General features: G+C 36.8%; 1 protein-coding gene across 1 annotated transcript in view; it reads left to right on the forward strand.

The window, feature by feature from the left end:
• The window catches only part of NBAS (NBAS subunit of NRZ tethering complex), a 387,713-nt gene that overhangs the window by 13,919 nt on the left and 349,596 nt on the right, over nt 1-24,198 (forward strand). The window contains exons 7-9 of the mRNA XM_055254044.2: nt 7,137-7,270; nt 9,953-10,086; nt 11,834-11,932. Of these exons, the coding sequence (XP_055110019.2) occupies nt 7,137-7,270; nt 9,953-10,086; nt 11,834-11,932 (367 nt within the window). The remainder of the gene's footprint in view (nt 1-7,136; nt 7,271-9,952; nt 10,087-11,833; nt 11,933-24,198) is intronic.

The raw sequence follows: 24,198 nt of genomic DNA on the forward strand, positions 1-24,198 counted from the left end.
TGTGTGAATTTATGACCTTAATACTGCATTAATGGCTTCTTTCCATTTCACATAATGTGAGGTAATGATCATTTGCTTGTTATCTGATTCATCTTTGTGGGAATAACTCCCATATGCCAAATGATATTTCATGTGTGTGCCTGGAGAAAAGGAGCCAGATTGTTGTTAATGCATTTTTGAAACTACATATTGCAGAGTCTACAAACTGAAATAGGAGCTATGTGGTTCTACTCTATTTTTCAATTATTGTTTTATAAAATACATGCCATTCGAGAATGTTTTAAATGTGGATTGTAACTTGTTTTGGCTGTTAGGCCATAAATAGTAATTCAGTTTTCTCTTTCTACCTGAATAATGACCTAAAAATAGCACATGAAATTAGAGTTTTTAAAGAGAGTTGTACTATGTTAGTCAACAGATGTTTTTCATAGTTTTGATTTTGAGATACCATAAATGCGAGTTTCCTAATTGTACGCAACAGCTTGCCTGCTATAGGTGTGGTGAAGTCCCATCAGCCCTCCAGTGGCTTGGGTGGGCGCTCTGACAGCTTGAGCTTCTACTGGTTGCCTCTGGCTTCCAGTAGCCTCGTCAGTTTACTGTTAGATGCCATACAAATATGATTTTCTCTGTGTGTTGACATGAAAAATGTTGGGAAGGATAGACTATTTGAAGCACCCAGACTTGGTTTTTTTGTTTTGTTTTCAGACGGAGTCTGGCTCTGTCACCCAGGCTGGAGTGCAGTGGTGCCGTCTAGGCTCACTGCAACCTCCACCTCCTGGGATCAAGTGATTCTCCTGCCTCAGACTCCAAGTAGCTGGGATTATAGGCGCCTGCCACGACGCCCAGCTAATTTTTGTGTTTTTAGTAGAGTCGGGGTTTCACCATGTTGGTCAGGCTGGTCTCGAAATCCTGACATCAAGTGATCCACCTGCCTCGGCCTCCCAAAGTGCTGGGCTTACAGGCGTGAGCCACCATGCCCGACTGAAACACCCAGGCTTTGAAATGAAGCATTTTGTTCCAGAATTGTGATTCAGGATCCTCAGATTATATGATAACTGTTTGCCCTTTTTTTGTAAGTTTAGATAAAGTAATTTTTTCCTATTGAAAAAATAATACACATTCTTCGTAGAAACTTTAGAAACTAAAAGTGAGAAAAAAGTAGAAAAGAAAAATAAGCTCACCACCAAGAGATAAATACTATCAACATTTTATTTATTGTTTCAGACATTTTTCTGTACCTGTTACTGTAGATATGTTCTATGAAAATAAGTGTTTTGTAATCTGATTTCTTCACTTAAAGATAGGTTGTTAAAAAAGAGTAATTTTTAGGTTGAAGTTTAAGAAGCACTTTCCAGAGTATCTTTTTTGATCATTTCTACTGAATAGCATCTTAGGTGTTAGGACATAGGTCTCCCAGCTGTCCAGACAATCCAGGAAATGCTTATAAACTTGATCTCTGAGCAGCAAGCAACTAGATATTGTATTTGATTCCAGCAGCAAGGGAAAATCATCATCAGGCATTTATGCAGATAATTGTGTAAAACATAGCAGATTATTGCATCTGCGTTCATGAAGGATATTGGTATCTAGATTGCTCTTTTGTAATGTCTTCCTGGTTTGGTATTGGAGTAGTGCTGGTTTGAAAAGGGTTGGCAAGTGTTCCCTCCTTTTTTATTTTCTGAAACAGTTTGTGTAGAATTGAATTATTTCTTCCTTAAATGTTTGATGGAATTCACCAGTGAAACTTGGAGTTTTCTTATAAGCAGTCTCTTAATTAATCAATTTTAAATCTTGAGTTTAATTAAAATAATAATAAGGCTTTTAAAAATTTTAGTTTCCTTTTATTCCAATTTTTGTGGAATTTTTCCCTAAATTGTAGAAATTATTGGCTTAATGTTTATAATATTCCCTATTACCCTTGTGTCTGTAGGATCTGTACTGACGTCCCCTCTATCGGTTTTGAGATTTGTACTTGGTATTTTTCCCTTTTCTCTTAAATCAGTCAGGCCAGAGTTTTGTCCATTTGTTAATATCCTTCAAGAAAAAAATTTTGGGTTTTATGGATTTCTTTTTTTGCTTACCTTGATTTTTGCCCATATTAGTTCCTTTCTTTTACATACAGGATTTAATTTGCTCTCATTGTTATAGATGGAAGGTGGAAATTTAGATTACAGAATTTAAACTTTTTTCATATATAAACATTTAAGCCTATTCTAATATAAGCATCTTTTTGTTAATTATGTCTAATTTAATTCTTTTGTTGCCAGAGAACATAAACAACATGATTTTAACCTTTTACATTTATTGAGGCTTGATTTATGGCCTAGCATATATTCTGTCTTCATGAATGTTTCACATTTAAAAGAATTTGGTTCTTGGGTATAGTGCGGGTATTGGATATAGCATTTTTTTTTTTTTCTTGCCAGCCAGAGTCTTGCTGTATCACCTAGGTGGAGTGCAGTGGCACGATCTTGGCTCACTGCAACCTCCACCTCCTGGGTTCAAGCAGTTCTCATGCCTCAGCCTCCTAAGTAGCTGGGATCACAGGCATGCACCACAATACCCAGCTAAGTTTTGTGTTTTTTAGTAGCGACGGGATTTCACCATTTTGGACAGGATGGTCTTGAACTCCTGACCTCGTTATCCGCCCGCCTTGGCCTCCCAAAGTGCTGGGATTACAGGCATGAGCCCTGAGCCTGGCTCTTTCAGCTCTTTAAAGATGTCATTGTTTTATTTTTGACAAGAAATTGGGAGTCATTGCTATTGTTTTCTTGGATATAAGGTGTGTTTCTTTCCTCTGTCTACTTTAAAATTTTCTCTTTATTATTGTTTGTCAGACATTGATTATCATGTGCCTTGATAGCTTTTGAGTTTATCCTGCTTTAAGTTCATTAACCTTCTAGATAAGCAGTTTTGTAGATTTCTTCAAATTTGCAAAGTTTATGCCTATTGTTTTTACCCGATTGATTTGTTTTAAATTTGTTGTGGCATCTTTTTCCATAGAGAATTCCCTCCCTCCCTTCTTCCTTTCCTCTGTTTCCTCCTTCCTTCCTTCCCTCTTTCCTACCTTCCTTCCTTTCTCCCTCCCTCCCTCCACCATTTGTCACTTTTTTTCTTTATAAAGTCAGAGTTTCTTATATTTAGTCCTTTCTTATTGTAGAATTGTTAAGGTTTTTCTCTTGTGTTCTTCCAGCGACACTATTAAACATTTACATATTTGGCTTCTCTGATGTGTTTCCATTCCCACTAGTTTGCCCTTGCTCACTGGTTCTTGACTTGGAAGTGAAGAATGTATATATATGAGAGATTGTTCATTGAATTCACTATGAAAATGAGGAAACTGAGGCCATACCCAGGGTCATACCCAGGTGTCTGGTGGTAGCACTGAGACAAGAACCCAGTGTTTATTATTTTTAAATCCTTGCTCATTTCCATTGCTAGTTTGGGTAAATGGGCACTGGATTGAAGTCTGCTCCTTGAGAATTTGGGTGTTTGTTATGTCCCACCAGAGTACTAGGCACTGGTCATAAACATTATGAACAAAATGGACACAGCTCCTGACATTTTGGAATTTATAGATTAACAAATAAGGCAGACAATAAAATGTCTGACGAATGATACGATTTGGCTCTGTGTCCCCACCCAAATCTCATCTTGATTTGTACTCCCATAACTCCCACGTGTTGTGGGAGGGACCCAGTAGGAGATGATTGAATCATGGGTGGCAGTTTCACCCATATTGTTCTCGTGATAGTGAATAAGTCTCACGAGATCTGATGGTTTTATTGGGGGTTTCTGCTTTTGCATCGTCATCATTCTCTCTTTGCCCGCTGCCATCCATGCAAGATGGGTCTTGCTCCTCCTTGCCTTCCACCATGATTGTGAGGCTTCCCTAGCCACGTGGAACTGTAAATTCAATTAAACCTCTTTCTTTTGTAAATTGCCCAGTCTCAGATATGTCTTATCAGCAGCATGAAAACAGACTGATATAACAAACAAATGTATAATTATTTGGCATAAGAGCTGTGAAGGACATGAAATCATTGGACTGGTGGAAAATAATGGGGCTCAGAGGCTACTTTGGGTGGTCACAGAATGCTTTCTAAGGAAGTGCTATTTAAAGTGAAGCTTGAAAGATGAAAAAAAGCCAGTGGAGGGTTAGGGAAAGAGCATTCCAGGAAGAGAAAATGGCATCCACAAAAGCTCTGAGGTGGGAAAGAGCTTGGCAACTGGGCAAATTTGAGGAGCTACAGCTGATGAAAACATCAGTGAGGGTATAGACTTGATTTCACTATGCACGTGTCAGTTGTCAATTTGCTAGTTAACTTTTACCATCAGTGTTTCTTGCATACTTTTCAGACAACTTCATTGACACTTGCTTTGTAAAAATCTGTACTGTTCATTCCTTTCCCAAGCCACACGAGCAACTAGAAAAATCCAGTGATAAAGTCTTTATTTTCACATTGTTATGTGAAATCTTATCTTGTAATGAAAAAATATTTTTATCTAGGTCAAAACACCTGCTGAGTTTTCTGGAGTTACTGGTTGTAACTAGAAGTAATAGTAAAAGCAAATCCCTTGCAGATGCAATGCAGTGCGTAGAATCTGTTTATCTTATCAAAATGAAATAAGAGGAAAAATCTGTTATCACATGGTAGTGTTTCCTTAGCACATAAATATTTTTCAGGGGAAAATTGTCATCTTGCTCGTTTTTATGTAGCATCTGTGCATATGTCAGTTTTTTATTCTTTTGTTATTTTGCACCTATGTCTGCTTTGAAGTTTGATTTTTTATTTTAGCTGTCTAAAGACAGGGAATTGATTTTTTAGAAAAAATTATTCCCACTTACAAAAATGGCTGTTTCAGAATGTATGCAGTATCTTGTTAGGCTTTAATAAAATTAATTAGACTTATCCATGCTGAATGACCTCTCTGGGATTTTTTTTTGTATACTTTTAACCTATTGATAAATAATCAAAATGAAGAAACTCGTTGATGTCTGGTGTACTTTCCCCATATATTCCCTGGAGTATATATTACGAAGTTAAGGGAAGTCTGAACTCTACACATTATTTCTTTTAGGTAGATAGATGACTACCGTTATAGAATTCACATTTCATTGGTAGTCCTGGAGGGATGGTGAACTCTTGCCATTGCCTTGCCCTGTTAGTAGAGATTTTTTTTTCTGAGAGACATAGGTGTCACTCATTAGTGAAACATTAATCACTTTGTGTTCCAGGTCCTGGGAATAGAATGTTGAATAAGACATTGTTTCTGATTTCAGTGAGCTCAGAGACTTGTGGGGCAAATAGGTAAACAACAATGTGATGTGATAAATGCCATGAAAGAGGTATGTACAGAATATTTGGTGGCACAGAGCAGCCAGTTTTCAAGGGTGTCAAGGAAGGAGGAGGTAACAAACTAGACCTGGAAGGATGAGTAAGATTGGAGATGAACAGTCTAGGTAGAGCAGCAATATATATAAAAGGCACGTATGGGCAGGGTGCGGTGGCTCACGCCTGTAATTCCAGCACTTTGGGAGGCTGAGGCGGGCGGATTACTTGAGGTCAGGAGTTCAAGACCAGCCTGGCCAACATGGTGAAATCCCGTCTCTACTAAAAATACAAAAAAATTAGCCAGGCTTAGTGGCACACACCTGTAATCCAAGCTACTCAAGAGGCTGAGGCAGGATAATTGCTTGAGCCCAGGAGATGGAGGTTGCAGTGAGCCGAGATTGCACCTCTGTACTCCAGCCTGGGTGACAGAGTGAGACTCTATCTCAAAAAAAAAAAAAAAAAGGCATATATTTGTTCATTTGCCAGGTTGTCGTGGTATGAGTTGGTTATTAGGTATATGATGGAGGAAGTGGTAGAAGGCAAAACTGGAAAGCTACAATGGGGCCTTTTGGGAAGGGCCTTTCATATATATTGAGGCATTTGGACTTGGTTCTGTTGGAAATGGAGAACCTTCAGGGCTTTTAAAGTGGCAGAAGAATGTGATCGGTTTATCTTGTTATTTTAGAAAGATATCGTCTGATAGTATGGAGGAAGGAATAGAAGGGAAGAGATAGATGGCAGAAGACCTGTTAGTAGGCCAAGCAGGAGATGGTGAGACCTGAGCTGGGATAATAGCAGAGGCATCAAGAGAAGGCCATACGTTCCTGGAGCATTTTTGAGGCAATTGTAAGGCTCTGGTGGAGAGGCGGTGTGTTGTAACGACACCTGCACTGCATGGAAAGACAGGATGCTGATGTTCTGGGTTTTGTTCTACTCTTGACTCAAGGTGACACCTTGAGTCTCCTAATCATTTTTAATTCTTGTTGGGAAAGGAAGAACACTTGTCTGTCTACCTAACTCTTCAGTTCTGAGATTCCAATAAGAGGAAACCGAAGCAAACAAAACAATAAAAAACCTCAAACAAATCTAACATAGAGTTTCACATCCTCTTTTTCTTCTTTTGCAGCTGATAGCCTTTCTCTCTATTTTACTGAAAATTCAGAACAGAAAAAAATTCAGTTGCTGAGTTATTAGAATTATTAAGGTGTTGATTATCAAAATCTTGTAATTGTGTGATAGACTCATGAGTTCTTGATTTACCTGCCTCTTTCTATATATGTATGTGTGTGTGTGTGTATATATATATGTGTCTATAGTCCCCTCCTTTCTAATACAATGTTAGCATAGTCCCAATTTGTATCTTGGCATCTATATTTGACGTATTTAAAAGATCAAGTTGCAGTTTTTATTTTTTGCTTTTAGAGGAGCGGAACTCATTGGATTAGAATTATTAATATTGTCTACCCATTCTGTATGCTTTAGATCTGAGTATTATAGATATTTTGAGGTGTATTATTCCTGGGCCTTTACCAGACCAGGGGATGCTCAGCATTCATCAGACCATGCATCAGTAGACTTTGCTTCTAAAATAAATAGGGCATAGTTGCAGTGGTTTGTATTTCGCACTCTTACTTGAAGTGTGTTTCTGGAAACTGCTCTTTTTTATTGAGGGAAGCATTATTAGAGATCCTTAGGAGATGATGTAATTATTATACTTGAATACTTACTTTAGTTGCAGTTACTAAAAGCATTAACTATCTTTGTAATATATTGTTAAAAGCACCTCTTGTCTCGTTCTAGTTCCGAAAGACCCGAAACCCCAGTGGAGACGGGTAGCATGGAGTTACGATTGTACCCTACTTGCCTATGCTGAAAGCACAGGAACTGTGAGGGTGTTTGATCTCATGGGAAGTGAACTTTTTGTCATTTCCCCGGTATGTACATAGCTTAAATTGAAAACATAGTTTTTTCAATGTCATGTATGTATAGGTACTTGAATAAAAGAGTGTGAAGGGGGGGATAATACGAATGTAAATCAGAATAATAAGCTGTGGACGTAAGATGCCCAGAATCTACTTAGAAATCTATATACATGCAATATTTATTCCTTGTATTTTGTAATACACTATCCAGATGTAAACCACGTGGTAGTAAGTAATCACTAAATATGGGTACAGAAAGTTGTTATAAAGCTGTAGTGACAGAAAGAAGTCAATGGTCTGTCACAACAGGAACAACTTCAAGAGGAGTTGGAATTTGTTACCCTACAGGAAATAGAAACTGAAAAGGAGAGTAGAGAAAAACAAATGGTAGTAGTAATTTGTATTTGTATACTACTTTATTCTTTATTAATGCCTTTGATATATATTATGATTGGATATTCACAACAGCCCTTTGAGTAGATTGGGCAGATATTGTTCTCGTTTTGTCTAGAAAACTGAGATTGAGTGGGAACAAAATGACTTTTGTATGACAATTCCTTTAATAGTGTCTCTTCTAGGAATATATTGCTTTTTAGTTTGTATCCTCCTTCATCAACTGAACAAGATACAGAGTCAGATAGAACAGTGGTTCTCATTCTGGCTGTATCTTAGAATCACCTGGGGAGCTTTATAAGGAAAAGAAAAAAACAAATTACCAGATTGCCCACGTGCTACTCACAGAGATTCTGATTCATTTGATCTGTGTGGAGCCTGGGTATTAATATTGTTTATAAGCTTTTCAGCTGATTCCAGTGAGAAGCTAGGGTTGAAAACCAATGATATAGATAATGATTTTTTTTTTCAGAAATAATGAATGGAGAAACTAAAAATGTGTGTTGTGCTTATATTCTGGGAATCTTAGCCAAACTGAGGAGTCTAGATTCTTGTTTTCTAGACTACTTCTGGCTAAAAGAAATATAATATGAGCTGTATGTGTGCTCAAATGTAATTTTATATTTGGTCACATCTATAATAACTACAGGTGAAGTTTATTTAATAGTAACTACAATGAGAAACTAAAACAAGAAACAGGTGAAATTAATACTATATTTTTATATCATCCAATATATCCAAAATATTATTTCAACATGTAATCAATATAAAACATTATTAGTGTGATATTTTATACTCTGATTTTAAATCTTTGAAATTTGATGTGTATTTTTATATTTATGACATGTCTCAATTCGGACTAGCCACGTATCGAGTGTTGACTGTGTGGTTCTAGATAATGAGGAACCATTCGGGGTTGATTGGGAGGAAAAACTTTTTCTCTGCCTGCTTAATTTAGCAGCTAGGGGCCTGCAAATTAAACTGACAAAAGACAAATTAACAGGAGAAAATTGTACAGTTTTTATTGATGTTAATATTTTTACATGTACAGGGAGCTTCTCAGAAAAGATGTGAAAGCTCAAAGAAGTGGTTAGACTCAGGCTTATATACCATTTTTTCTTTTTTTAAAGGTAGAGTCTTGCTGTTGCCCAGGCTGGAGCACAGTGGTGTAATGATAATGATCATAGTGCAGCCACACCTGGCTAATCTTTTAAACTTTTTATAAAGACAGGCTCTTGCTTTGTTGTCCAGGCTGGTCTTGGACTCCTGGCTACAAGTGGTCCTTCCACCTTGGCCTCTCAATGTGTTGGGATTACAGATGTGAGCCACCCCATCCAGCCTTATATACCATTTTAATAAAGGGATATAAATTGTTGAGATGTGACTAGACAAAGGAAAGGGAATTTTGGCTTTTTGAGGTGGTAAATTGTGGGAAAGTGACTAAGAAATGCATGGGACAAATTAATGGAAGAAAGGGATTTTAATAAGGTCTGTTTACACAGACTCATCTTGATATGACTTCTGGTTTCCAGGGATGAGTCCATCTCCTCCTCCTGGTACTGAGGAGCACTTTCACAAAGAGAAATTTTTCCTTGTGTTTAGGCAGTTAAGGGGAGGGCAAAAAATTTTTCCTCCATCTGTTGATTCTCAGTTGCCTTCCGCTCAAAATAATCCTTATGCCAAAGTGGCATATTTTGGGTCAGCATATTCGAATCCCCTTCATGGGTGATAAACTTTATTTTGTGTGCTTCCCAAGGTGTACAGGCCTTCAAATCTTTAGCAGTTTAGCCTGGTATTTAGTTAATGGAGAAAGGTTAACACTGAGTGAGTATTTTATGTGTAGTTTCCTTTAGGTTGCTGATTAGGCAAATGGAAACTGGAGACTTTTTTACCACAGGCTACTGCTGGCAGTGAAAATTAACATTTGGAAGCTTCTATCTTTAAACAAGCTCTTGGAGTTTTTTGAGGCTGAATGGTGGCATTATCTTTATTTTTTTCTGCGATTTGATTAAATTTAATTAAATTCATAAAATTTGATTAGAAATTTCCTATGTAGGTGAACATCTTCTTCAAAGGGGCTGCTGTGGTTTCAGCCTGTGTCTGAGAGGGCTGGTCTAGATTTGGGTGTCTAGATCTAGGCATTCTGACTTGCATGATTCTTGAGTATACGGGGCAATTCTGAAGTTATCTTACATAAAGTGTACCTGAAGCCAGTGTAGTGTATCAGATATTCTCTAATTATGCATGTGTTAACTTTTATTTAGTTTTTTTTTAGTAACTTAATTTCCCCCTCTTCTGTAGGCATCTAGTTTTATAGGTGACTTAAGCTATGCCATTGCTGGGTTGATATTTTTAGAATATAAAGCAAGTGCACAGTGGTCTGCAGAACTCCTGGTCATCAATTACCGAGGACAACTTAGAAGTTACCTTGTAAGGTAAAAATGTGCTTTGGAAGCCATATTTGAAATAATGTTTATTTCTCTGGTTTAATGTCAGATTTTGGTATTTCTTTTTTTTGCTTTCTGTCTATTATGAAAAATTTTAAATATAATAGGGAATTTGAACGAGTGGTGTGGTGAACACCCATTACTTCCACTTGGATTCTACAATTAGGATTTTACTGTGCTTGCTATATCATATTTCTATTCATATATCCACCCCTCTATCCAGCTATTAATCATTCCGTAGTAAGTTGGACATACCAGTACTCAAATGCTTTAGCATGCATATTATTAATTACAGTTTAATATTTGCTTATACTTTTCTTCCTTTTGAGGTAAAATTTGCATGCAGTGAAATGCATACATCTTAATTATACCAGCTAGTGAGTTATGACAAATGCATACATTTGTGCAATTCAAACCTCTGTCAAGATACGGAACATTACCATCATACTAGAAAGTTCCCTCATGCCCCTTCCCAGTACATCTCTTTCCATACCCACTCCCAGAACAACTAGTGTTTAAATTTTTTTAAAAATCACAGATTAGTTTTGCCTATTCTAATAATTTACATTAATGGAATAATATACAGTCATCCCTCTGTATCTGTGGGTTCTGCATTTGTAGATTTGATACTGTGGATTGAAAACATTCAAAAATTGTGTCTGTATTGAACATGTACAGACTTTTTCTTGTCATTCTCTGAACAATGTAGTATAACTACTATTTACATAGGATTTATATTGTATTGGTATTATAAGGAACCTAGAGATTATTCAAAGTATACAGGAGGATATGTGTGGGTTATATGAAAATACTATGCTATTTTATTTTATTTTTTAATTTTTATTTATTTATTTATTTCTGAGACAGAGTCTTGCTCTGTCGCCCAGGCTGGAGTTCAGTTGAGTGATCTTGGCTCACTGCAAGCTCCGCCTCCCACGTTCATGCCATTCTCCTGCCTCAGCCTCCCAAGTAGCTGGGACTGCAGGTGCCCGCCACCAAACCTGGCTAATTTTTTTGTATTTTTAGTAGAGACAGGGTTTCATCGTGTTAGTCAGGATGGTCTTGATCTCCTTACCTCGTGATCTGCCCTCCTTGGCCTCCCAAAGTGCTGGGATAACAGGCGTGAGCCACTGCACCCGGCCTACTATGCCATTTTATATCAAGGGCTTGAACACTTACAGATTTTGTTATCCTCTGAGCATCCTGGATCCAGTTCCCCAAGGATGCCTAGGAATGACTGTAGTATGTACTCTTTTATCTAAGTCTTCTTTCATTCATCATATTTTGAGATTCATTTATATTTTTACGTATATCACTAGTTTATTTCTTTTTATGGACAATTAGTATTTTATTGTATGACTAGCTCATGATTTTAAAAATCCATTCTTCTATTGATAGAACCCTGTTCCCAGTTCTTGGCCACTGCAAATAATGCTGTTACAATCATTCTTGTACAAGTCTTTATGGATATACATTTTCATTTCTCCTGGGTCAATATCTTCAAGTGGGATTGCTGGGTCATAGGGGAGACATAGTTTATTTTTATAAAAAACTACACTTTTTACCAAGTGGTTTTATCAATTATCTTCTCATTGTGACATATCCGAGTTCTGGTTGTTTTATATCCTCAGCAATATGTGGTATTATCTGTCTTTTAAATTCTAAACATTTTATTGGGTATTTAGTGATATTCATTGTGGTTTAATGGTATTTACTTCTTACCTACCTTCTTAAGTGTTGGAACAAATCAGAGCTACCAAGAAAGTCACTGTTTCAGCTTCAGTAGTCATTATCCTCATGGAATCAACACAGCTATTTACCACCCTGGTCACAGGTAAGTAACCATTTGTTCTCATATTTAGTGGAATATTAGGTGGACATAGAAATGTTGGCATAGATTCAGATAGAAGAAACTATTCTGATTCTTATGTTGACTTCTTAATTTCCTCCTCTTGTGCATAGTTATCTTTAATATCTATAATATTGTTGTCATCTGATTATTCATGCTTATCCATCTGGCTCACTGAGCTCTTCTGAGCCAGATGGGGCACTGGGAATATTCAATGAGGAATTTATTCTTCTCTTTTAACCCCCTGGACCTTATTTTTCTCATCCGTAAGATGAGTATGATATGTGACTCGAGAATTAGTGAGAGAACTAGTGCTATATATAAAGTGCCCTCACACAGAACGGCCTCAGTAGATGCTACTTCCCTTCTTTCTTTCCTTGGTAGTTACCGCTGCACTGATGTTGCACAGTTCCTTCCAGCAACTGTGTCCCATCATTCACATATGCCACTTCGCTGTGTATTTGCAGCTACACTGAGGCTTACTAGAAACCTTATGGCATTTTCTACTTCCAGTGATTTCTCCCCTTTAATTTTGTTATTTGAGAACAGAAGCCACATATGTTTTATAGGATAGCCAAGCTAAATGTTCGGTTTCGTAAATGGGAAGAGTATCATATTTTGAATAAGACAAACCTAACTTGAGTTTTTGAATTTTGAGATTTACTCTTTGTTTACTGACAAGTCCTTAACTTGGAATCTCAGTATACTTAAAAGTCTTTTTCTTTGGAAATGTATGCAGGTTTGTATTCTATTCAGTCATATGTCTGTGTTTAGTTCAGGACTTTATTATTATGAAATTTTTATACCAGAACACACACACACACGCACACACGCACACACACGCACGCACACACACACACCGAAGTCCTCCTTGTGCTCTTCCCCGATCCCGTCGTCTCCGTTCTAGAGATGATTACTGTCCTGAGTTTTGTGTATATGATTTTCTTGCTTTCTCTTATAGTTTTATCACTCATTCATATTTAGTTTTGCTGTTTTGACTTCATGTAAATGGAATCACACAGAAGACATACAAGTCTCACTTCGTGACTTCCTTTTTGGTGCATATCTTGCTTTAGTTTATTCATTTTTAACTACTATTTAGGACATTTCATTTTACAAATAATTTGCAACGTATTTATTCATTCTCCTATAGATGAAAATTTGGTTTGCTTCTAATTTTTTTGTTATAAAGATAGTACTGTGGTAAAAATAATTATGCATTCCTCTGATATATATGTCCAAAAGTTTCTATGGGATATATAACTAGGAGTGCCAGTGCTGGATTGTCAGGTTAGTACATCTTCAACTTTACTAGATAATGTCAAATGTTTTCCAGAGTATTTGTACCAGTTTACAGTCCCATCAGCAGCTTATGAAAGTGTCTCTCGTTTCACATTCTCATTAGTAGTCTTGATGGTATGAGACTTCTAAATGTTTGCTGATTTGGTAGGTGTAAAAGAACATGTCACTCTGGTTTTAATTTGTACATCCCTGGTTACTGATGAAGCTGAGTAGCTTTTCATATGTTATTGGCCATTCATGTTTTCTTGTCTGTGAAATGCTGGTTTTGTTTCTTTTCTTTTGATAGGGAGTTTGTTGTTGACATTTTTATATAATCTAGATATTAATTCTTAGTCTATTATATGCATAATGAATTTCAAGTGTTTAGTTTTAAAAACTGACTCCTCCACCCAACTTCTTGCTTTCCAAAGGTAACCACTTTTAGCTATTTTAATTGATTCTTTTGATTGTTTTCATACATTTAAATAAAAAGCTTACATTGTACTTCTTGATTCCAATTTTACACAATGTTTATTTACTTCCCTTTGTGGAAGATGGATATTTAGTTTTCTTACTCTACCACGTGTATGCACAAAGAACTTTCACTTAGTTCTCCTGTTATATCATATGTTAAATCCTGTTATATCATAATTTTATAGTTTTTTTTTTTTTTGAGATGGAGTCTCACTGTGCCGCCCAGGCTGGAGTGCAGTGGCGGAATCTCGGCTCACTGCAAGCTCTGCCTCTTGGGTTCATGCTATTCTCCTGCCTCAGCCTCCTGAGTAGCTGGGACTACAGGTGCCCGCCACCATGCCCGGCTAATTTTTTGTATTTTTAGTAGAGATGGAGTTTCACCATGTTAGCCAGGATGGTTTCGATCTCCTGACCTTGTGATCTGCCCGCCTTGGCCTCCCAAAGTGCTGGGATTACAGGCGTGAGCCACCTTGCCCGGCCTATAGTATGATTGTTATTATGGCTATGTAGATGATACTTATAGGTAAGACAAGAAGCTTGTGTAGTATTTCATGATTTCAATGATTTTGCATTTTTATTTATTCATTTAACAAGCATTTACTGATTTCCTACTCTGTGCCACATACTGTTCCAGGTGCTTAGGGTATATCTTCCTCGTGGAACTTTTCGAGGGAGTGACAGACAACAAACAATGAATATAAAGTATGTGAAGAGCTAAGTATTATGGGAAAAAATAATCAGAGATGGAGAGTGGAAGGGTAGAAGAGTAGGGTGCAAATTCTAGTTTGAAATATGGTGGCCACATTACCCTCATTGAGGAAGTGACATTTGTGCAAAGACTTGCAATAGGTGAGGGTATTACTAGTTTTTAGGTATCTGGGGGAAGAGTATTCTATGCAGCAGGAATAGCCAAAGCAAAAGCCCTGAGTTGGAAGTGTGCTTGGCATTTTCTAGGAACAGCAATGAAGCCAGTTAGGCTGAAGCAGATAGTGACACAGAGTAATAGGGTGAGGTCAAAGAGAGGGTGGTGAGTGCTGAATCATGCAGGGCCTTGTGTGCTATAGTAAGACCCACCTGGTAACTTCTTACTTATTTATTCTCCTTGTAGTTAATAATTCTTTTTAATTCGCCATGTTTTGAAATGTACTTATCACAGACTTTCCCCTAAACTCACCCCCATAGTGTAAACCTCCTTTTAGGTGTGCTGTTTGATCATCTAGAAGAGGTCTCAGAACTTTCTTCTGAGATCATGCGAGATCAGGTGCGTTCAGGGTGGTATGGCCATGGATGGAGATCTCAGAACTTTCTGTTCTACTCCATTGTCGATTTAACACCTGCCACATAGCTATTGTCTTGGAATTTTACTTCACCGTTATCCAGAAGATGGCTTCCCTGTTTCTCTTTGGTTGCATGACCTCTTCCTTAGATTTTTTTTTTCCTTCTTGGTTTATTTAACTGTTTTGGTGGGTCACAACCTCCTGTAACTTCTTGAGAAACGGTACATGGGAAATATACTTTTTTGGAGCCCTGCATATGTGAAAATGGCTTCATTTTATCTTCATGTGCTTAATTGATCATTTGACTGGATAGAATTGTAGGATGGAAATAATTTTTCCATAAAATTTTGAAGGTATTGTTCTATTTTCTTCTAGCTTCTACAGTGTTGCTCTTGAGAATGTCATTGTAGTATAAAATTCATGTTTCTTTCTTTCTCTGCTTTTTGTCCTCTTTCTCTCTGGGATCTAAGATTTAATTATTCCCCCCTGCAGTGTTCTGAAATTTGACTATGTTATGACTTGGCGTAGGTTTATTAATACCCACAGTGCTGGCCCTTCACTTTGGATAGTCAGTAATCTCACTTTTGGGAAAATTCTTTGAATTATATCTTGGATTATTTCCTCTTCATTTTTTTTTTGAATCTCTAGAATTTCTGTTATCTAGATGTAGAGTCTCCTAGAATGACCTTTAATTTTTTTCACTCTCTCCTTTTCCCCCCACTTTGTTTTTGTGGAAAAAAGAGAAGTAAAATATTATTTTAATTTTTTCTGTATAAATACATGTACTTATGAAGAAAATAGTTTGAAACACTTTTTGAGATCTTTTATAACTAGTAAATTATTGATACATATGATTTTATTTTGAAAAAATCTATATTCTGGTTAATTTTTGCCAGTATATTTCCTATTTTACTAATTCTTTAGTGCCGCATCTCATTTTTAAATTAGTTATCATAATTTTAGATTTTATCGTTATATTTTTCATTTATAGAAGTTCTGTTTAGTTCTTTTAAAAATCTTTCTTAAGAAAAGAGAAAAGGGAGTTGAAATGAATATTTAATGAGCCCCAAGGTGTTTTGAGGGTTAAATATTCAGCACATAGTATAGGTATTCAGGAAATGATAGGTAAAGTTATTATTTAGTATTGAATAAATATAATACTGTTAACTTTATATCCTTTTGATATGTGTGGCTCCTGTGTTTAAGGGTTAGTTGTTTATCCTTAAGAAGTTTGACAGTCAGTTTCAAAAATCTGGCTAACTAAAAATATTTAAAAATTTAAAAATATTAACTACAGTAGGTAATCTGAAATAATAGAACTCTGCTTTATTTTGGATATAATTGAATGTTTATATGTGAGGTTAGAGGTCTTTACATTTTATAATATTGAATGTAATTATATATGTGCAAATAATTACACAATTTATTATAACAAAACACTTAATTATAAAATAAACACATTACAATAATAAAATCATGCCATTTTGATTTTATTTTTGTCAAATTATTATATAAAGACTGGCCTTTCAGTGGTTTATATGTTAGATCTTGTATTTTCTGTGCCTAGCTTCACATTGTCTTGAATTTAAATTTTGCTATTAGAAATGGGATAGAATTTGTTTTGCTGTGACATGCTCAGTTCTTTGTTGTGAAATTTTGCCAAGCCTTGATACTGCATATACAGTACCTATGGCACTCTGATTGCTAGTTTGATTTCTGTTGAGGGTGACCTCTTGTTTCTGTTAACATTTCCTTTGGGATCCCGTTTTATTGTTTAAGCAGGGTTTCCTCCTTTAAAGTCTTTTTGGGTTTAGTTCAACTTGATTTTTTGGTTTTATTTTATTTATTTATTTGAGAGAGGGTCTCGCTCTGTCACCCACGCTGGAGTCCAGTGTGTGATTTTGGCTTACTGTAGCCTCAACCTCCTGGGCTCAAGTGATCCTCCCACTTCAGCCTCTCAAGTAGCTGGGACTACAGGCGCACACCACCACACCTGGCTGTTGATTTTGGAGAGATAGGGCTCTCCAAAATCCACGTTGCCCAGGCTGATCTCGCACTCCTGAGCTCAAGCAATCTACCCGCCTCAGTCTCTCAAAGTGCTGGGATTACAGGCATGAGCCACCACGCCTTGCCAATTTTGTTGTTTTAAAGTGTAGTTATTAATACCTCACTTCCTCAGCACATATATATATACTTTTCAAATATGTTTCTTAAAAAGCATATGTGTTCAGTTGCAGAAGTTGTTGGTATTAGGAAGACTGATGAGGTGGAAAGTCCATTCTATCTTTATCTGGCCTACTTTCCATGACTCTCTTATTTATTGTGACTTGCTCTGTGGAATGCACCATGTTACAGGTTGGGGGAGATGTAAAGATGGAGAGCAATTCTGACCTAAGATCTCATATTCTTAGATAGGAAATAATATATAAGTGTATTTATAGATATATAATATATATATATATATATTTTTTGAGATGGAGTCTCACTCCGTTGCCCAGGCTAAAGTGCAATGGCAAGATCTCAGCTCACTGCAACTTCTGCCTCCCCAGTTCAAGTGATTCTTCTGCCTTAGCCTCCTGAGTAGCTGGGATTACAGGCACTTGCCATCAGGTCCGGCTAATTTTTGTATTTTTGTAGAGACAGTGTTGGCCAGGCTGGTCTTGAACTCCTGACCTCAGGTCATCCTCCCGCCTCGGCCTCCCAAAGTGTTGGGATTACAAGCGCGAGCCACCATGCCCGGCCAGTGTATGCATATATATTTTACTAATGTCTAAAATACATTTCTTTCTCTGCATGCTCTACGTGTGTGTGTGTGTATATATATATATATATATATATATATACATTTACATATCTAAACATATATAATATATAAAAATATATTATATATTATATACATATAGATATATTAATGTTATTTATATATGTAAATGTACATATTTCATATATATAAAATATATTAAAAATCTATATATGTAAACTAGAATGCAAGCTAGAAAATAAGCGCCTTAAAGGGATGCAGATACAGTGATGTGGGGGTCCAAATAAAGGAGCTACTACTTGCTTGAAGGAGCAGGGAAGCATGGCAGGTAGCACTTGGACTTGCTTTGGTGAATGGATACAATCCGGATATGATGGACATTCTGGACAAAGCGACAATGTTAATAGTGGCAAGGGAAAAGAAGTCATGGTGTAGTTTTGGGAAATTGTAAGTGGTATAGCTTGGCTGACACTGTAGAGTGTGTGTCTGAGGGCAAGGGAGGTGATAATGATGGTGGGAGATAGGACATGGGAAGGGCAGGTTGAGGCCCATTAATTGGGAGTGGTAAGAGGCAACTTATTCTTTAGGGGATGCAAATTTTTGAGCTGAGGAAATATGATCATTTGTGTTTTGAAGAATGTTGATTCCATAGGGAGATACTAGAGGCTGGATGACTCTTAGATGATCAGTTACTGGTTCATGCCACACGTAACAAGGACCTACTCATTATCTTATATGTAACTGCTGTTCTGTGTTTGTACCACAGTTTGGGCACTATTTAAATACACCACATTTTATTGTTAATTTTTTTCTATTTTGATGAATATATCCTGCTATAGTTTGAACATCTGCCCTCCACAATCCATGTGTTGAAACTTAATGGCCAATGCGATGGCATTAAGAGATGAGGCCTTTAAGACATCATGAGGCCGTTAGGACTCCTCCCTCATGAGTGGGTTTAAGGCCCTAATAGAAGAGGCTCCATGCGTTGTCTTTCCGCCTTCTGCCATGTGAGGACACAGTGTTCCTTCCCTCTGGCAGATGCAGCAACAAGGTGCCATTTTAGAAGTGGAGAGCAGCTCCCACCAGACAACCAACCTCACTGCGCCTTGATCTTGAACTTCCCAGTCTTCAGAACTGTGAGAAAATAGATTTCTGTTCTTCATAAATTACTCAGTCACAGGTATTTTGTTATGGTAGTACAAACAGATGTACACATATCCCCTATCTCCAATTAGACTATCGGATACTTGAAGGCAAGGAATATGTAGTGTATACCTTTGTAAAAGCCACAACGAATAGTATATGAGCTCTGGCTCTGAGGGCACCTTGAATAAGTAACTCTTATCTTTTGAGTAGAGAAGAAAATTTATGTTTCTTTCTTTTGACTTTTCCTTTTTTCTCCTTTTCTATTTTGTATTCTTCTTCATACCCCACATTTCTGTGTGTTTTTTTTCTCTCTTCCCTTTTAAAAGAAGGGTATTTTATATCTTAATGCTGGACAGTTTTTGTTTGATTGTTTATTCCATACTGACTACTCCACTCTCTTGATTTGTTACAAAAGTCAATATTTGATGTCTTTTTTCCTGGCATTATTTCAGGAAGGTAAGTTGGACCGTAGGGTTGAAATGATTACACACTGAATAGTTATTGTGGGATAAATTTCTTTTAAGTCAGATTATACTTACTATTTTTAAGACGTTTACTTTTTGACTCAGGATCTAAGCAATTGAGGGTAGTTTTGAGGGGCAGTCTTCATTTAAATAAGAACGTCTGGAAAGTTTAATATATTATCAAACCACAGAAAGAGGGCCTTTTGTTGGTTGTACGATCATATGCATCTCTTGGTGGCAGTCAGTTTGGAGATGGATGACTGCATTACTGTTTCTGAATGAAGATTGTTGTAAAGCAAGGAGTATGTGTAAGTGGCCTGTTGTGCATGACAAAAATTTTGCTAGCTTGTTTATATTTTCCATTATGTGGTCTTTTTTTTTAAATGAAAGAAGCTAAACTATTCATCACATTTTTATTTATTTTCAGTTATTCTAGTAATGTGGGCCTGTGATGTTTATCATCCACAAAGATTTTATAAATGTGAAGTAAATCAGCCAGAGTTGAATTTGGATAAATTGGTAATATACAAACTCAGGGTTTTATGAAATTCATCGTTTTGCCTAATGTTGGGAGCATTGTTGAAGAAGAGAAACTGAGGTGGTAAATTTGGTAATATGAAACAAAAATTAATTGAGAAGCTTTGGGGTAAGCTCTATGAATATGCTGATTTTGACTATTTTCTTTTTTATATGTCCTAACTCACAGCCTAATGAATGTATTTTATCCTCCTTAAACACGCAGACTATCTCATTCCAGTCTTGCTTCCTTTCTTCAACCTACCCCAACACCTCGCTGCCATATTTTTTTCTATTCTTATTGTTCTTTTTGCTCTGTTGGTTTTAGCATAGATTATAGCCTAATTCTGGCTGAGAAGATTCTCTGATCTCTGCATTGTTAGAGGAGACGCATTAAGCTTTTTGCTCACGGTGGGTACTATGCTTGCTGGTGGAGATTCAAATGTAGTACCTGCCCTCTAGGAGTTTACACTCTATCTGGGAATCATACAGTCCCAAATTAACACTTAATGAGTTAGGTTCAAATTGAAGACTTTATGTATAGATTTTTAAGTGGCACTTACTGCTTTCAGTAGTATATAACTTTTTAATTTTTATGATTTTGTTCCTATTTTTGTTTTCAATTTTGTTGAAAATTTTTATAAGCAACATCTGGTTTTGTTGTATTTCCAACATTTCCTTGATAGCTACAAAAAGGTAATTAGTGTTTGAAGGTAACTACTTGTAGACCCTAATTTACATTTCAACAAATTCAAAAGGCAGAGAACGTGCCTACTTTCTTGGGAGAAGCTGTACTTTTGAAAAGCCACTCATGTTCAAATTCCTTGATGACCCTTTGACATTGATTTTCAATATATAACTCATTGATTTTTACTAAATGTATAGAGTTATGTAACCACTACTACAGTTGGTTCTATATCTATAGAAAAATTTAAAAATATTGTTTAATAGAGTGTGTACTGGATTAGGAGACAGGAACCCTGAATTCTGTTCTTGGTTGTCCTACTTTCTAGCTGTGTAATCTCAAAGCAAGTCATTTACTCTTTCTGGACCACACTTTTCTGGCACTGTACTGGGCACAGACCATAGTTCTTCAAGCACCAAGGAGGGTCAGTATAGATTACTATGTAACATTTGACAGAGGAAAATTGTGGTGGAGAGTTTAACAGCAGGCATTGTGGAAAGATTCATTGTCAGGGATACCTGGCAGGCAACAGCAGGCTTCAGAGACAAGACTTACTTTTCCTGGGAGAACCAGTTTGAGCAAGACTTCAAAAATTAAATTGCTGGTATTGGGATGGAAATTGGAAATATGGTTTCAGAACCTGGACAGTCATTTAAATCTGGATAAAAGGTAGATGTGGAATCAGCCATATAGGTAGATGCTGAATATATTGTGTTTCTGCAGTGGAGTTGCTTAAATCCACCCTAAGGATCAAGAGGGAATTAAGTCTTCATCTGATGTTCTTTAGCATCAGCTCTGGGTTGAGGGAAGGAAACAGGCAAGAATGTCCAAGAACTCCAAGTTAATTTATTCATTAGTACTTTTATTGACATTCTGTGCCAGGCCAATGGCTCTTAACAAGGTATGGACAGCAGAATTAGCTATTGAGAATTAAGAAAAAAAAATGCATACCTAGGTCCTACCCTCAAAGGCTTGATCAGGTGTCCTCCCCTCCAGTTAAAAATCCTCGTGCTAAGCTCTGGGAGATTTAACAGGATCAGTGGGATAATGACTAGGATATCTTCCTTGCTTTGAAGTTGCCCTAATGAGGGATAGCAATAAATTTCGTTTAGTTGCCATCTCCCTTCCATTGATTGTAACTGCCTAAAAAACTGGGCGCATAAGGAGCTAAGATTGATGGTTGACACAGGTGTAGAAGTAGCAGAACTGGATATCCATCTTCTCTTGTCTGTCTGCATGGAGTGGGCATGTGTATGCATATGTGTTTATTCTGACTTCCTTGGAAGCCTACAACATGCCAGTCAGACTGCTAAGGCACTTGCTGCAGGTAGGGGTGACAAACATGAGTAAAACACAAGTTCATGCCATCAAGATTTGATGCTCAGAGAGAAACAGTTTTCTCTTTAGTGAGTTTACCCTAATCCAGAAAACTTCGAAGACCCAGAAAACTGAATTTGTCAACCTGCAGAGAGGATATCACACTTAGGGGCTAACATAGCTCAGAAGATCGATGTAAAGAAAAAAGCGTCAATGAGCCGATTTAATATTTTATTTTGAAAACTAAAACATGGACCAGGACACTTGTCTTGATAGACCTATGTGGGAATCCCAAGTGTAATCAGAAGTTTGTTTAGTAAGCACAGACAGCAAAAGTAGTGTTACAGTATTGACATTTAGCTGAAGTACCTAGATTTTCCATGTCTACAGTAAGGAGAGCCTTGCCAGTAGAACTTTATACTTAAATACCTTTTGCCAAGAATCTTCTAATTGACACATGTATTTGTTCTTTATATGTATTTATAGCTAGAGAATGTTTGTATATATATATTTTGCAAAACCACATATATGATGCTTATATGATGCTGCTAACTCTCCCCCCACCCCTACCCCAGTTTGAACTGGGACATGTAATAAGTGTAGGCACACAATCTATATTATCACATTTACTCAAGAATATCTGCCTCTGAAAAACCTGTGTGGGGCATCTTGCACCCCATAGCACAGTTAGGAACCACCGCCATCATCTTGGCAGCCAGGAAGTCACTCCATTTCAGGTATTATTTTATCTTTTTCCATTCACCACATGTCTCCCAAATATGGCAGCATGATGGCTTTACATTTTACATGCACAAATGTTTTTAATTTAATTTGTGTAAAAAATCTGTGGTGTCACAGAGAGTAGTAGTTATGATAAAGCACAGTTATTTAGCTCTTATGTGCTAACTTTAAATAAATGAACAAATAAAAAGATGATGTAAATGATACCTTTAATATGCCAAAATATCATTTGAAAGAGGTACACTAGTGTCTGAAGTTTGAGATATATTTCCTACTTTAGTTACCTTTTTTCAGTGTTCCTTGCTAGTAGATAGAAATACAGTTTGTTTGTTTGTTTGTTTGTTTATTTATTTATTTAGAGACAGAATCTCACTCTATTCCCCAGGCTGGAGTGCAGTGGTGTGATCTCGGCTCACTGCAACCTCTGTCTTCCCGGTTCAAGTGATTCTCCTGCCTCAGCTTCTCAAGTTGCTGGGATTACAGGCGTCTACCACCACGCCCAGCTAATTTTTGTATTTTTAGTAGAGACAGTGGTTCACCAAGTTGGCCAGGCTGGTCTCGAACTCCTAACCTCCGGTGATTTGCCCATCTTGGCTTCGCAAAGTGTTGGGATTACAGGCATGAGCCACTGCGCCTGGCCTATAGAAATACAATTTATTTTTGCACAGTCATTCCTTGGTATCTGTGGAGGCTTGGTTCTAGGACCCCTTGTGGATACCAAAATCCACAAATGCTCAAGTCGCTGATGTGAAGTGGCATAGTATTTGCATATAATCTATGCATATTCTCCCATGTATTTCACATCATCTCTAGATTACTTGTAATACCTCATCCAATGTAAAGGCTCTATAAATAGTTGTCATACTATATTGTTTAGAGAATGACAAGAAAAAAGTCTATACATGTTCAGTACAGATGCAACCATCCATTTTTTTTTCCTGAATATTTTTCATCTGTGGTTGGTTGAATCCATGTATGCAGAACCCATGGATATGGGAGGCTGACTGTACAACTGATCCTTGAACAACTCAGGGTTCGACTGCATGGGTCCACTTATACACAGATTTTTTTCAATAAATATATTAGAATTTTTTTTTGAAGATTTGCAACAATTTGAAGAAACTTGCAGATGAACCACATACCTTGGAAGTATCAAAGATATTAAGAAAACGTTATATATGTCATGAATGCATAAAATATATGCAGATACAATTCTCTTCTATTACCATATGATATATACAAATCTACTATAAAACATTAACATTTATCAAAACTTATACTTACAGACCATGTATGGCAACATTCACAGTCAAGAGAAATGTAAACAATCATAAAGATGTAGTATTAAATAATAACTGCATAAATTAGCTGTGGTAATACTGTACTACGGTAATAATTTTGTAGCCACCTCCTGTTGCTATTGCAGTGAGCTCAAGTGTTGCAAATATCCACTTAAAATGTTTCATGATGCTGATCATCTCCAAGTGAGCAGTTAGTCTCTCCAGGAAATTGCGTATCATAGTAAAAAGTAATCTCTCGAGGTTCTCTTGTATTTTTCATCGTGTTTAGTGCAGTACTGTAAACCT

Source organism: Symphalangus syndactylus, chromosome 18, assembly GCF_028878055.3.
Source record: "Symphalangus syndactylus isolate Jambi chromosome 18, NHGRI_mSymSyn1-v2.1_pri, whole genome shotgun sequence".
NCBI classification, from domain to species: Eukaryota; Metazoa; Chordata; class Mammalia; order Primates; family Hylobatidae; genus Symphalangus; species Symphalangus syndactylus.